This window comes from Trematomus bernacchii, unplaced genomic scaffold (assembly GCF_902827165.1).
Source record: "Trematomus bernacchii unplaced genomic scaffold, fTreBer1.1, whole genome shotgun sequence".
NCBI classification, from domain to species: domain Eukaryota; kingdom Metazoa; phylum Chordata; class Actinopteri; order Perciformes; family Nototheniidae; genus Trematomus; species Trematomus bernacchii.
Window position 1 is genome coordinate 939,378 of NW_022987686.1, and position 13,374 is coordinate 952,751.

At 45.4% G+C, this 13,374-nt stretch overlaps 1 protein-coding gene across 1 annotated transcript; it reads right to left on the reverse strand.

Annotated features, from left to right (window-relative positions):
* Positions 1-22: 22 nt before the first annotated feature.
* per1b (period circadian clock 1b) lies at positions 23-13,092 on the reverse strand. Its single transcript, XM_034136817.1, has 20 exons — positions 12,958-13,092; positions 8,204-9,049; positions 7,782-8,035; positions 7,469-7,590; positions 7,162-7,363; positions 6,842-7,036; positions 6,405-6,483; positions 6,185-6,291; positions 5,872-6,025; positions 5,365-5,635; positions 5,133-5,241; positions 4,800-4,959; positions 4,601-4,704; positions 4,170-4,319; positions 3,233-3,550; positions 2,333-3,138; positions 2,105-2,240; positions 1,759-1,972; positions 1,494-1,644; positions 23-1,402 (listed from the first exon to the last, which is right to left on the reverse strand). The coding sequence occupies exons 2-20, from the start codon at positions 8,608-8,610 to the stop codon at positions 1,304-1,306; spliced, it is 4,038 nt and encodes a 1,345-aa protein (XP_033992708.1). The 5' UTR covers positions 8,611-9,049; positions 12,958-13,092; the 3' UTR covers positions 23-1,303.
* Positions 13,093-13,374: the final 282 nt, after the last annotated feature.

Below are 13,374 nucleotides of genomic sequence, written 5' to 3' on the forward strand. Positions count from 1 at the left end.
AAAATAAATAAAAATCTTTACATTTTAAAGGATTTTCCAGTCGTTTTATTGTCTTTTTTCGTACAAAGAATTTCACAAAAATATTTAGAAACTCTTGCGGACACCACTGACTGAAGCAAAAAGGATATCACATGACCAGAACAGTGTCACAGAGAGAGCGATAGGGACAGAGAGGAAAAAACATAGTTAACATTCCAATCTCTCGAGACTTTTTAGAGAGAAACGTCGTCCACCTCTTTCCTATCTTCTTACCACCGTGTGCAAGCGCTTGCTACACAGGAACTCTCCCTTTCCAGGATTCAGAGCTCCTTTTAGGAAATACTGTCATCATTTCTCAGAGAGATATTGTCCATTTCTCACTGTGGGGATGTCACCCCAATGCACATACTAATACCCGGCCGAGGAGAGACCTTAAAGTCCAAGTCAGTCACACATTGCCACGCTGTCCCACACATTCACTCGAGGAGGAAAGCAACAAGTGTCACAAGAAACACCATCTCTGTTTGAAGACTGAACAGGACACACTCTTTAAGACATTTATCCTATCACAATTCGCAGTGGCAAATAGTATAAAAATATACACATTGTTTACAAAATACACTGGTTGTCGCTCTATATTTTTTTCAAGGCCAACTTTTTACATAAAAAAATGGGACAAAATGAACTCTTTGAGTGAAACAGGATTGGATTAGGATTCCAGACCACCTGGAAAACATTCAACAAGAAGAAAAGTCTCAGAGAGCTCCCTTCTTTTCAGTCGAGGGCATCTATACATAAGGCGCCTTTTTGATACACATTCATCCATGTCCTTTCTGACTATTTTACAGCTTAAATAAATATGTCAAGATCAAGGAAAGTGCTCATGTCCTGTGGTTCCCAAGGCATTGTAATATGCAGTCTTGCGACGTGCGTGTTGTGCTGTCATCTTCATGAAGAATGAACTAGTGTCCTGTCCAGCAATAACGGAAGTTGTCTCGATCAGTGTGCACCTTTTTCTCCTCCCATTTGAACAACTTAACTCTGTGTAGTGATTTTTTTTATTTGGGCACAGGAAGTTCGGGAAGGTGCATGTCTTCTGCACATCGGCGCGGAAACGTCTTGATAGTGTTCATCATCTTTGGCCACCTCCTCAGTGAGTCATTTGAGACCTTTCTTTCACAGCTTCTGAGGCCGCTCTCGGCGCCTCGGCTGTCATCTCCTGATTTCTGGCTTGCGTTTTGGTTCTTTTCTCTTCTTCCTCTGGGTGAGCTTCATCCATGGCTGTCTCTGAAGGAACTGTAATGCCCTTGCCGGCACCATCTCCTTAAGCTTTTAGCACGCTGCACATCTCCATCTCGTGAATCACAACATCGAACGGAGCCGTGCGAGGCTCAGAAGGGGGGGACTTGCAGCCTGTACAGCCCTACAAGAAAGACAGAAAGACATTGTTACCAATCATTTCTACATGGTGTTGTATCCAAACACTACTGTCTAGCTCAGGGTTGTGTGCTTACAGAGATGTTGATGGCTCGGGGCAGGCGTCCTGTGCGGATCCAGGGGTGAACCTGGCACAGCTCCCTCTTCTGGTCCTCGCTGAAGCGTGGCTGCTGTTTCTGCATGTTCCTCAACGCCTCGCGGTCTTCTCGCAGCACAGTCTCAATGTCTCTGTTGAACGGGAACAAAGAAAAAGAGTCAATATAAGTCAGTGTATTAAATCACAGCAGGTGTCAAACTGTGAATAAGCTGTTGAGTTTGGGCACATTTTGCCCAGCGTCGTACCTGACAGGCAGCTGATAGTTCATCATGACCTTGTGGTCGGTGTTGGCCATCAGGAGCCAGATGGGGTCCTGCAGGACACACTTGATGAACTGCTCCTCTCCACCATCTCCACCCGCACTGCTGCTGCCCCCTGCTGGCTGCTTGCGGGAATGATCGTTCTCTGACGAGTCGATGCTACCAAAGTACTTGCTGGTGTGGCTGCCCTGGCTGCTGCCTGAATGGAGAAAAACGGAGTACACTAGTCAACAAAATCATTTTCGTTTGCAGTACATGCTTTAAACCATGCATTCTGAAACTTTTACATCTATTTTGGTAACCTCTGAGATGGTACATTAAGACTACTCACTCATGCCACTGGTGCCAAAAGAGCTGCAGCCGTTGGAGCCGGTACCAGAGCCTGAGCGAGCGTCTTCCTGTGGCAGCATGTCCAGCAGGTCGCTGGAGGTGGACATGGCATCGTTGTTGGACTCATTAGCCTCACCCTAATGGGGAAGAAAAGGTTAGAACAAATATTCCACGACACAATTGAAATGATATCATATGCAAAGGTTTCTAAAGCCTATAGTGTCCTTACATTCTCATTCTCCTTGGAAGTTTCATCAGAGCTCCTCTGATTGGCTAAGCTCTGACCGGTCGTTGCCCCCTGAACAGAGGGCGGGGCTTGCTGTGATGCTGCCAGCGCCGTGGCGACCTCCAGCCGGTTGCTCGTTGTTTCGTCCAGCTGCAACAGGTTGAGAGGCGAGGAGCATCTGGACTGGAAGAGGGGGGACTCTGGGGGGATCTGGCTGTAGGACTGGGGGGTGCTGCTGTGGGACGGGGCGCAGGTGACTGGGATTGGCACTGAGTTGGAAATAATGGTGGGGACGACTTGGGTGGGGTACGTGAAGTTAGGGTTGAAGAAGTGTCCGGGGTTGGGGGCCGGCTGAGAGATGGGGGTTCCCATCTGGGGGAACATGTAGTTGGGCAGAACGAGGGCCACCATGGGAGGAACCATCTGGGCGGGGGGGAAACGGGATGGATCTGGAACGGGTAAGGTTTGTGCCATTGGTGGGTAGACGGGGTAGATTGGAAGCATTCCAGGAGCGAATGGCGCGGCGGGAATGCTGGCCTGGGAGACGACAGATGGCCAGGAGGAGGAGTTTGTCGGGGGTCCGATGGGCATGTTGAGAGGCATGGTGAGAGGCATGGTGAGAGGCATGGTGAGAGGCATGGTGAGAGGCATGAGAGCGGTGCTGGTTCGGGGGTCATGGCGCCTCCCACTGAGGCGCAGAGACCTGTGCTGCTCAGACGACTCCTGGTGCTTCAGTCTCTTCCCGCCTCGACCTCGCCGGTGGCTGGTGCTGCTGCCGGCGGCGGGGTAATCCCGGGAACAACGCACTCCTGGGAGAGAGAAGAAGACGCTCAATGTTAGCAATTTTAACTAAATTAACAATGAATGTGTAATAAACACATGACAGAGGGTTAGGGTTAGTACCTCGCGACAGAGGGTTGGCAGCCGGGTTCTGACAGTGCAGAGTGGACGAAGCCGTCTGATCGAAAACACGCAGCTTGCTGAGGTCCTTGAAGCGGTCGAGGAACACCTGCTCCTCCTGCTGGGTGTGGGCGGATAGCACCTCCTTTGTGAGCCCCATACGGCCCCCTCCTCCTAAACTGCCACTTCTCCGTCTGTACCTCTCTAGCTGAGAGGCTTGAGGGGGAGGGAGAGGAGGAAAGGCGATGGCTGTGAGAGGCGTCGCTGTTGAGGTAGAAGGAGCAGGAGTGGGAGTAGTGGGTGCCTCCTCCATGATGATGTCTGTGATCATGGGAAAAACGATGAGGGGTGTTAGCACAGTCAAGTGAGGCGATGTGACTTCTGAAAAAACAACATCTTCTGACAAATGAAAAGTTAAATACATTAAATACAATGGTGGATTTAGTTGATACAGCCATACTTGGTCTGGTACGACCATTAGCTTATGATGGCTAATGTTAGCAAACTTAAGTTAAAGACAGTAGTAGATATGCAGTAGTGTGTTAAATGGCTATATGGTCACTTTGCAAAGACAAGAAAGATAGCAGAAACTGTAAAACAAAAGAAAAAAAAGCAAACGGCAGAAGAGACGACAAACAGGAAATGAAGAGAAATTAACCAAAAGGAGAAACAAAGGCAAAAATCTGCAAAATCTGCAGTTTTAACCAGGTTTCTGCAACATCATACTTAACACTTTTTGGTCAATGTCTTTGCAAAACAAGAAAGGAAGGCAAAAATAATAATGAAAAGAAAGGATCTCAAATGAAAAGCTAAATCATATTGAAGGCTATTAAAGGAAATTCAAGGCATGCAACGACTCCGTATCGTTATATGAAAGAAGCAAGCTGCTGAGTGACCAGACTTGCAGAGTTCAGAGAGTGTGAGTGTTGAGGATTCCCACCTGACTCAAGAGGCTTCTTGTCTCCCACATGCACGATGGTGCTGCTGAAGCTACACTGCGACGTGACTGAGGCTACACTCTCTGCCTTTGTGGCCATGGTCAGGGGAGGCAGAGGAGGTGGTTCACTTACAAGGTTAACTGAACCACCTGCTGAGGAAAACAAGTCCAACAAGTTGCTGTAAGTGATCGTGTATCGTCCACAAAAGCACAGACAAGACACACCAACAGAGCATGCTTCATCTTAATCAAGGAGGCGGTTCACAAGACAAAACGAAAATCCACATTCAACAACAAAAAGATGTTCCATAGGTAATTTTGTTGGTAAATACACGCTGACCAAAACAAAAGAAATTAACTTAAATAAGTGGATCTGAGTATTTAAGTTAAAACACCAAACTACACACCAACATAACGAGGCAAAAGAAAAATACCTGTGTTGTAGGCGCCATCTTGCTGCTTGTCCTCGTCAGACGTGTAGGAGGAAGAGCCGCACTTCCTTTTGACCGTGTTAGGAATGTTACAGCCGTCCAAGTACCTGCGTAGAGTAAGAGAGATGTTGGATTAGTGAAGTCATAACCCTTAAAGAAATGCTAAGATAGATACAGAATGGCTTTATGCTTGCACACACACCTTATGATGCTGTCCAGACAGTTGATCTGCTGGTAGGAGTAGCCAGTAGGAGGCTCCTTTGGTACGAGGGGAGCAGGGAGCAAAGCTTTGGGGGGTATCGTCATGTCGGCGATCAAGCCTCTGATTGGGTCGCTGCTGATTGCTCTGATGCTTGTTGCGCCTGGACGGAGAAAAGAGAGGAACAGGAAGCATTTAAATGGAGTCTTTTTGACGTTACATGTGAGGAATATCACTTGGAACCCCATCTACTTATGACAACGAAAAGCCACAGTTTGATTATTCTCCCTTTTTTGAGTTCCAACCCTATACTGTGTAACGGTGCTTTTAATTTACCTGTGCTGCTGGTTTTCCTGGGTAGTGGCCTGTGGCGAGACTCGATGAAAACCTGCTGTCCGTTCGTCTTGACCATGTGGACATCTTTGCAGATCTGCTGGAAAGTCATCTAGAAAAATAACGGCACCAAACACGTTAGACGAACATTCCTCTTACATTGTATTTCATTTACTGTTACACTCTTGAGACAAAAATGTAGCTACATCTACAAGCCCTAGCTGCTCAGACTCACAGGTTTGCGCAGAGCGACGGCGACGGCAGCTTTGTCGATGGCGGGGCCGTTGCTGTCGCTGGACGAGGCGGCGCTGAGGTGCTGCTGGTGGGAGCGCCGGGAGCCTCGGGAGCCGCTGGAGCCCAGCGAGCTGTAGCCCTGGGAGCTGCCGCTGTGCACCGGCTGCACCAGGAGCCGGTGGATCTGCTCGCTCAGCTGCACCACGTCGGGGGTGGTGGTCCAAGTCTCACAGCCTTGAGGTGCCGTGAACATGTCTTCATTCAGAGGGCTCCTGGAAACGGGGGAAAGAGAAAATCTAAGCACACTAGGAAGACACCTGAGTGTAGACGTTGCTATGGCAGGGGTTGAGCTTTGGTCTTTTAACAAACAGTCTATTATAAGATTCTTAATCTCTATGAATGTCACAATCAACCATATTTCCTTTCATTCACTTTCCTTTGTTAATACTTTTAATATTGAAGGCTCTTGGGAGTTTAGTTTTTTAATTGAGTGAATTATTGATCTTACGTTCTGACTTTGTGGCGCCCTACGATGAATGCCACCTTCCGGCTCCAGGGGTTGACAAAGGACGACCAGCTGGTGTCGATGGTCACATATTCCCCGTTTCTGGTACACATCCTCAAAGGCGAATAGTCAAACGGCTGCCCTGCAAACTGAAGGACTGAAGAGACAAAAGTGCAGACATATGAGGATAAAATACTAAAACTGATCATTTCTGGAACCCGCAACGACTTGAAGATTTTGAGACCTAACTCAGTCATATAAGTGTATGACTAATGTGAGCAGAAGTTACAGTATGTGCAGTGCTAAATAAACTCACTCTTCTCATGTATAGCCACCATTATGTGCCTGTCTTCAGGGTGAATGTAGAGCAGGATGGGGGTTCCCACCAAGTCCTGAGGCAGGTATCCTAACAATGGCACTGCCCTGCAAACACAAAATGTATTTACACACTGTTAATACAATGTTTGATTACGTCCTAGACTAACAGATCAGTTTACAATTCAATAATCACAGATGGAAAGTGATGAATAACTGACCTCTCGTCAATTTCCTGGAAGATGCAGCTCGGAGTGTGACTTGTAGTGAAGATCCTCTTGTCTGGAGGGATACGAGGAGCTGAGAGGAACAGAGGAAGAAGATATAACAGATGAGAAATAAGTACATAAGACTATACATATAATAAAAAGCTTTAACTGCTATTTAGACCCAATCATTTGGTGTCTATGATATAATCCATATTCAGAGGAGAATGGTTTTCAATGTGTCTGCTATTGTTCTCTTCTCTCCCACACACAGATCATTTCAAGATTGAGTTGAACTAGTTTTAAATTACACAGTGAGTAATGGTCATCATCATGTGGAGAGCTGCTCAATTGAAAATTACACATTTTATGCAAGAAGAATCAGTTTTAAGCTTCAAATACGTTGTGACTTTAGCTATAGTAGAGAGTAGCTGTAGTAAAATGACAAATACCTTCGTATCCGGAGTGGACCCTCTCGGCGATGAGCAGGCAGCAGGGCTGTGGCTCAGAGTCGTCTGAGTCTCTGATGGTGAGCTGGTACGGCGTGAGGCGGAACGGGTAGTAGCGCATCTCGCCGCCATGCGTCCGGTCGGCACTTATCCGGCAGAACATGGACTTCTCCTGAGTGCAGTCCACTGGAAAAGAAGCTGAGAGGAAAGAGAGTTGGAGAACAAGTCAGACATTGAGCATCATTTCTGTCTGGAATCACAACTATTTTCATATCCCTTTTTCTAACCCCTCTTTCCAAAATGTGATCTTTTTTTCCGCTCACCTGACCCGATGCAAGAGGCCCAGTTTGGCAGACGGCAGGGTGCTGTACCGCTGTAGAAAGTGCTGACGTCCTGCGGGGCCAAAAGTTCAGAGAACATCGCCCCCTGGAGACGTTCGGGCTTAGTGCGCAACAGGGAAGAGCCCTGAGGCGATACGTACACCACCTTCCCTGACAGGAATGACACGCCCATGGTGAAAGTGTCCTGAAAGGAAAATTGTAGGAGGAAAGCTTAGAATAAAATCACTTTAAACAAATACTTTTTATTAGATAAACTTCTTGAGTGCTGGAGTATTTTATATGAACGTACTGTGTTTTTGAGTGTGTACTCTGATGTGATGTTGTCAAGCTCCTCAATAGTGAAGGCCGACAGGTCCAGACTGCAGCCCTGACACTCCTCTACGCTCCACTGGTGATAGTACTCCTTGTTGGCTGTAAAAAAATCACAATAAATGAGTCAGGATGGGTATATAGGTAAAGAATTGTTTTTATATTGTAGTAAGCCTAATGCAAATGGCAGAAACTAAAACATTATAGCTTCAAGAGTTATTCAAAAAAGACTTAAAAACATTGATCACCACAAAATTGTCACATTTGGCATTTTTAAGAAGCTACCCCCTCACCTCGGACTTGTTTGACACACTGCAGTGCGTATTTGAGTGCATTTAGTGTGCTGGTGTGACCCTTGGCCTTGCGCTCCGTTGGTAGGCGGAGCTTCAGCTCCTTGATGGCCTTCATCAGATCCTTCTGGGTCTGCACCCTCGCCGACTGGTTGCTGCTGCAGCCCGAGGTGGAGGGGGGGTCGTGCTCAGAGCTGGTGGACAGCAGGCTGTAGGCCAGGGAGCTGCTGGGAGGAGAGAGGCTCTGGGAGTTGGTGCTGGGGAAGAAGAGACAGAGATGATTATGGTGAACGTTACATGCTGGATCAGATGTGGAATTAGCATGTGTTAGCAAGTGATGCAAGAAGAGCCTTTTGGCATAAAGACTGTTGCTATGGATATTTTTTCAAATGTTATTTTTGTCACTTAGCTTCTCTTTCTCTTACCTCTTGTTGCTCTCAGTGTTTTCCAGCATCATGCCAGAGTCCTTTCCATTGGACGAGCTGTGGGAGCTGCGTACGGACTGGCGCCCGCGCGACCCGCCGTCTCTCTCCATCCCGCCTTCGCTCTCCCTCTCCCCAGAGTCGTTTCCGCTGGAGTGTCCGTCCATATCATCTGAGTTGGGTCCCCTACGGTCTCGGGACGAGCCTCCAGACGCCGACCCCACACTGGGAGATGAGCCGCCAGTTGAGCCACCTCTAGAGGTGCCATTAGCACTGGGCTTAACGCTGCTCGTTTTCAGAGAGTTTAACCCTTCTGATTCTGCTTCCTGTTCATTTTCTTTCTTGTCGGCCCTTGCCACTCGCCCTCTAGGGCTGCTGCTGGGCAATGAATTAGAGTTGTCATAACTCATACTAGAGTAGGATGAGGCTGGAGCAGCTTTTTTTAAGGTATCAGCCAAGGTGAAAACAGCAATAACTAACTTATTGGCTTGTCGTTAACAGAGAAACACATTGTTTTTGGTGCAAAAAAAACGGTAAATCAGAGAGTTTGGGCCCTCCCTTTAAGGTTTTTAAAAAGTGCAGATGTTCAAATGGTTGTAATAATTTAGCAAATGACCAAAAAGCGAAGGCTGCCCTTCCAAAACTGTGCAATTATCTTGAAAGGTCACTCAAGTGATGCAGATAAGAGATGAATTTCTGTTTACGAAACAGCCTTGGCAACTGGGCTCCAACAGATGGGATGAGAGATTGTGAGGGAGAGTGGGAGAACAGCTCTTGGTGAGAGCTGAGAACACTCTGTATCTCGTCTTCTTGCCTCTTCAGAGATGTGATGCTTCAGATGAAGGTCATCTGAGATTGTGGAGAAAGGACATAGATGGAAAGAGTAAAGAATTAGTCAAATTAGCTGCATGATGACAAAATGTTTATAATGTTCAAGTCTTACAGCTATGAAGAGACAAAATGGAGCGCTTATGATGAGTTTATCTTGCTGGCCTCAAAGCTTCAAATGTGGCCATGGGCCGCTGTCACAGCCTTGGTTTGGAAAATGTATGTTTTTCAGAAGTGTTTGTGGTTGTTGTGGCAGCACAGAGCCCCAGCTGTTAGCATTTTTTACTCAGATTATCTCGAATAAAAACACCACCCCATCTTAAACACAAAATGACAATAATCCCCATTAGCATGCAGCAAGTGCGTATGCATCTAAATTTAGCACTGGTCTACAAGTGCTAATGACGAAATTACATTTGTTAATCGCCAAAGCTTAATCCAATTTCACCCAGAGGACAGTCACAACAGAACACCAGGGGGGGCGAAACAAAGCTTAGTATAAAAGGGTTATTACAATAATACAGTGTAATAGTAATTTAAAAGTTAACATCAGGCCACTACCTATACAAGTTTAAAATGATTGCTGTTTATTCCTTGTGCAAAGAATACGCCCCGTAATCCTTTAAGCCGGGAGAACACGCAGGCCCTGTCCTCAATCCTTACAAATGTCTACACCTATCTTCCCCACACCAGCTTTACCTGCTCCTTTCGGTGTGCAGTGATGTTTTAAGTGCAGAATTGGATCAGGACTTGTTTAATTATTTATGTCCCTGCACTGATTCAACGCTTCCTGTTCTGATTCACTAACACAACATGGCTGAGTGGACAGTGACCCCCCACCAGCCGGAGATTGCTCATTACATCTGAACAGAGGATAACAGGTGCAAACCGCTAATGACAAATATGACTCATTATACGGACATAACCAAAGCAAACGTAACAACTTGGAGTGGATAATGGTAAACAACTGCAAGTATTCAGTTTGACAAATTCATATGATGCTACATTCAAATTAGCATATGTTTGGTTGATACACGTGACAAACTGAGCTATGGCTGAAATTGGCGAGGGAAGGAGAAATAATGATCGTGAAATATGCAAGCAGGGCGTGAGTAGGCGTCGATGTAGGCTGGCATCAACTCACACCTCGACAGGTGATGGAAAAACCACACGGTGGTGGAGGTGGGTAGAGGTGGTGGAGGTGGGTAGAGGTGGTAGTGGAGGTGGAAGTGTTGGTGGGGAACAGTGTACAGGCTGCTCACATGCAGCTGTACACTTGCTATGTTAGCTGTAGTGGGCTATTTGGTTATAGGGTGCATCCTCAAATTCAATCGAGCAAGACACATCGATTTTGCTTCCAGTGTACCTAACATGCATGTCTTGCTAAGCAGGGAAGAATCCAAAGCACATGGTAAAAAAAACACAGAAACACGGGGTGGCCATGAAAACCTCACACTGACATGCAGGAAACCACGACAGTGTGAGGTAATAATGCGAACCACTGAGGCTTAATGCCACCTGATTGTTCAAATTATTCACAGGAAATGCACTCATTAAGACCAATCTATGATTATATCAGGATGTGTCTATTTTTGTGTGGGAAGGCAAATGCATCATCACTCTTATACAAATGTTGAAGAAAGAAAAAAAGCTCAAAATGTATAGGCGAAGGGTTAGGTCAACCATTAGCAAAAGACTTTCAACAGGCCTCTCTTCACGTTTCTCAAATGTGAGAACATTTTAAATTTAAATTTAAATTTTATAATTATCACATGTGTGTTTATATGTTCCTTATTTATAGAAAGGTTCTAACATATTCATTTTGATCAAGGGGCACTTCTTTATCAGAACAAACAAAGAAACTCTCATTTAATCAGATAATAGACAGCATCAAAGACAGTGTTCTTTGCATGAGCCTGTCATTTAAAATGAACAACATGATGTACAATCACTGAGTCATTCAGCAAGCCCATCAGATGATTACAAGCGATACAATAAAGATACAACTTGTACAGAACAGGGGTCACATGACCTGTTCTCGTAGATAATGAAACTTTCACATCCTCACTGCATTGAGGGCTGCAGGAAGGTGTGGCGTAGCTCCGTGCGAGAACATGTGGGATCTACCCCCGCCCTTCACATCATCACGACATGCTCACATTATTCAAAAACATTAAGAAAATCGTTTTTATTTCCTTCTTACTATTCGGGGAATAAATTCACATTGCAATTTCCAGTGACTATCATCACTCTGCCAGCACAGCTCTCTGTGTACATGCTGCACGTGTCCGCGGCGGTGCGCTCAGCAAGCATTGGCGGCTTCTGATTGGTTGACATATTTTATTAGCCGGACCAATCAGAGAGAGAGCCACGCAGAGGCTGGGCTGCTTATTGGCTGACTGCCAGATACTGGTCTCAGCTCAGCCTCCAGTTTTAATATTGTAATATGGAAGGATAGCAAGATACTCAACTGATTCACGATCAGTTAGGGGACCTCATGGCCATGACTTCTTAGTAGGAATAACATTAAAATATATTAATGACATTACTATGAACAGGAATGTACACTAATTTAAAGATTTCAAATGAAAATATTATATCAAATTCAATCCACAGTACTCACTTTGCATTAGTGTCATTGGTCTCCCACTGCTACCTAACTAATCTCCCTAAATATCTCACTCTCTGTCCTTTGTAGTCTTACATTTTTTGTTTTCCACCGTCTTCAAAGGCAATTTGGTCACATTTATAGTGGATTAGAAAATATGTGAAAAGCTAAGTGTCTTAGTTTGTGATCAAAAACAGGACAAACAATGTTCAAACAACAATTGCGTTGCAACAACCATCTAAGTCCAAACAAGGTACTGCTGGTGAGTCATTCCCATATTAAAGTATCACGGTGATGGAAAACTGTAAACTGTTTAGTTGTCCTGTTTCAAATGATGAGTCAGTCCTTAACAAACATGTGATCATACAGTTAACATGCAGATTGCACCACCTGTGCCACTACCTGCCATCGATGCACAATAATACTTGTTGGTGGGAAAAGTGTCATGTTCTTGGTCTTTGCACACGCTGAACCATCTATATTTGAAGCTTAGTTTGAACATTAAGTGAAGAAAGGTTACTTCACCTTTCTTTGTTATCTTCTGTTTACTACAATACCTGGCACATGCAAACTTGTTGGATGTTGCTGTGAAGCTGCGTTGCGCACTTGGACATTATATTGTGAGATATCTGCAAGGACCTGCAGATACCCTTGCAGACGTCCATCGTGTGCTTTTGGTGTCAATAACTATGCAATGACAGATAATTATGGTGCATTTACAGCAGCACATTTGTCGACACACAGAGCATCCATGCAGCCCTCTTGCAGAACTGTATACGCCCCATGTGCATTCTCACTAATGCAAATGCATGATGTGCATCAACACAACATGTCTAACGTTATCGTTTGCAAGCATAACGTACATGCTGCACAGTAGGAGGCATGTAGTGCATTTAGCAGCCCTGATACTGATAAGTAAATATATTTTGCAATTTGCACATGCGTGTCAACACCATAAAAACTCAAACTGAAAAGTTTACTATGTCAAAGAATAAAAAGGTCATGAAATGTGGAGGAATCTGATATTTGCAGGCTTTGTCATTAGTGGTGTTGTCTTCTTCTACCTTAAAGAGATAACGTTATAAACGTGTTGTTATCGTGTCAGCGACAGTAAAGCGTTAAAGACAGCTTTCTCAGTAGATTGTCTGAATAGCTTAATCACCTCATAAATCCAAACACATGTATCTATTGTTCTATCTACTTAATTAAGCCGTCAAATTAAGGGAAAACATTATGTGGGCAGTGCGAAGTGACAGCTAGAAAGCTAACGTTAGCTTGAAGGCAAGAGTGACAGACATTAATATTACAACGACCAGCTTACCGTAGATATGTTTCAAAACGACACCAGATTTGATATTCCTGGGTAAGGTGTGTGAAAGTCAATAAGAAGCATCAGCACTCCTTGTAGCCCCGACCGCCTTTGCTCACTGGTCTGCATATGCTCTAAACATTTTTGCTCGACCCCCCTACAGTAGTTTACACGCAGGGACACACGTGCCAGTGGAAGGTCTAGCAAGTAATATTGAATCGCCACCGTGATTGGACAGATTGAGTTTATGTCCCCGCCCAGACCCGCCCCTGCGCGTTCTGATTGGCTGATAGGGGCGTGGCTTGTAGCACGGGGCTCTGAGATCACGTTGCAGAGTGTCTGGTCCTGAGTTTAGTTCCAAACCATAGGTTCCAAACAGACATGAGAGGGCGGATCCCTCTCCACACATGTGGCCTACTTGGTTGACTG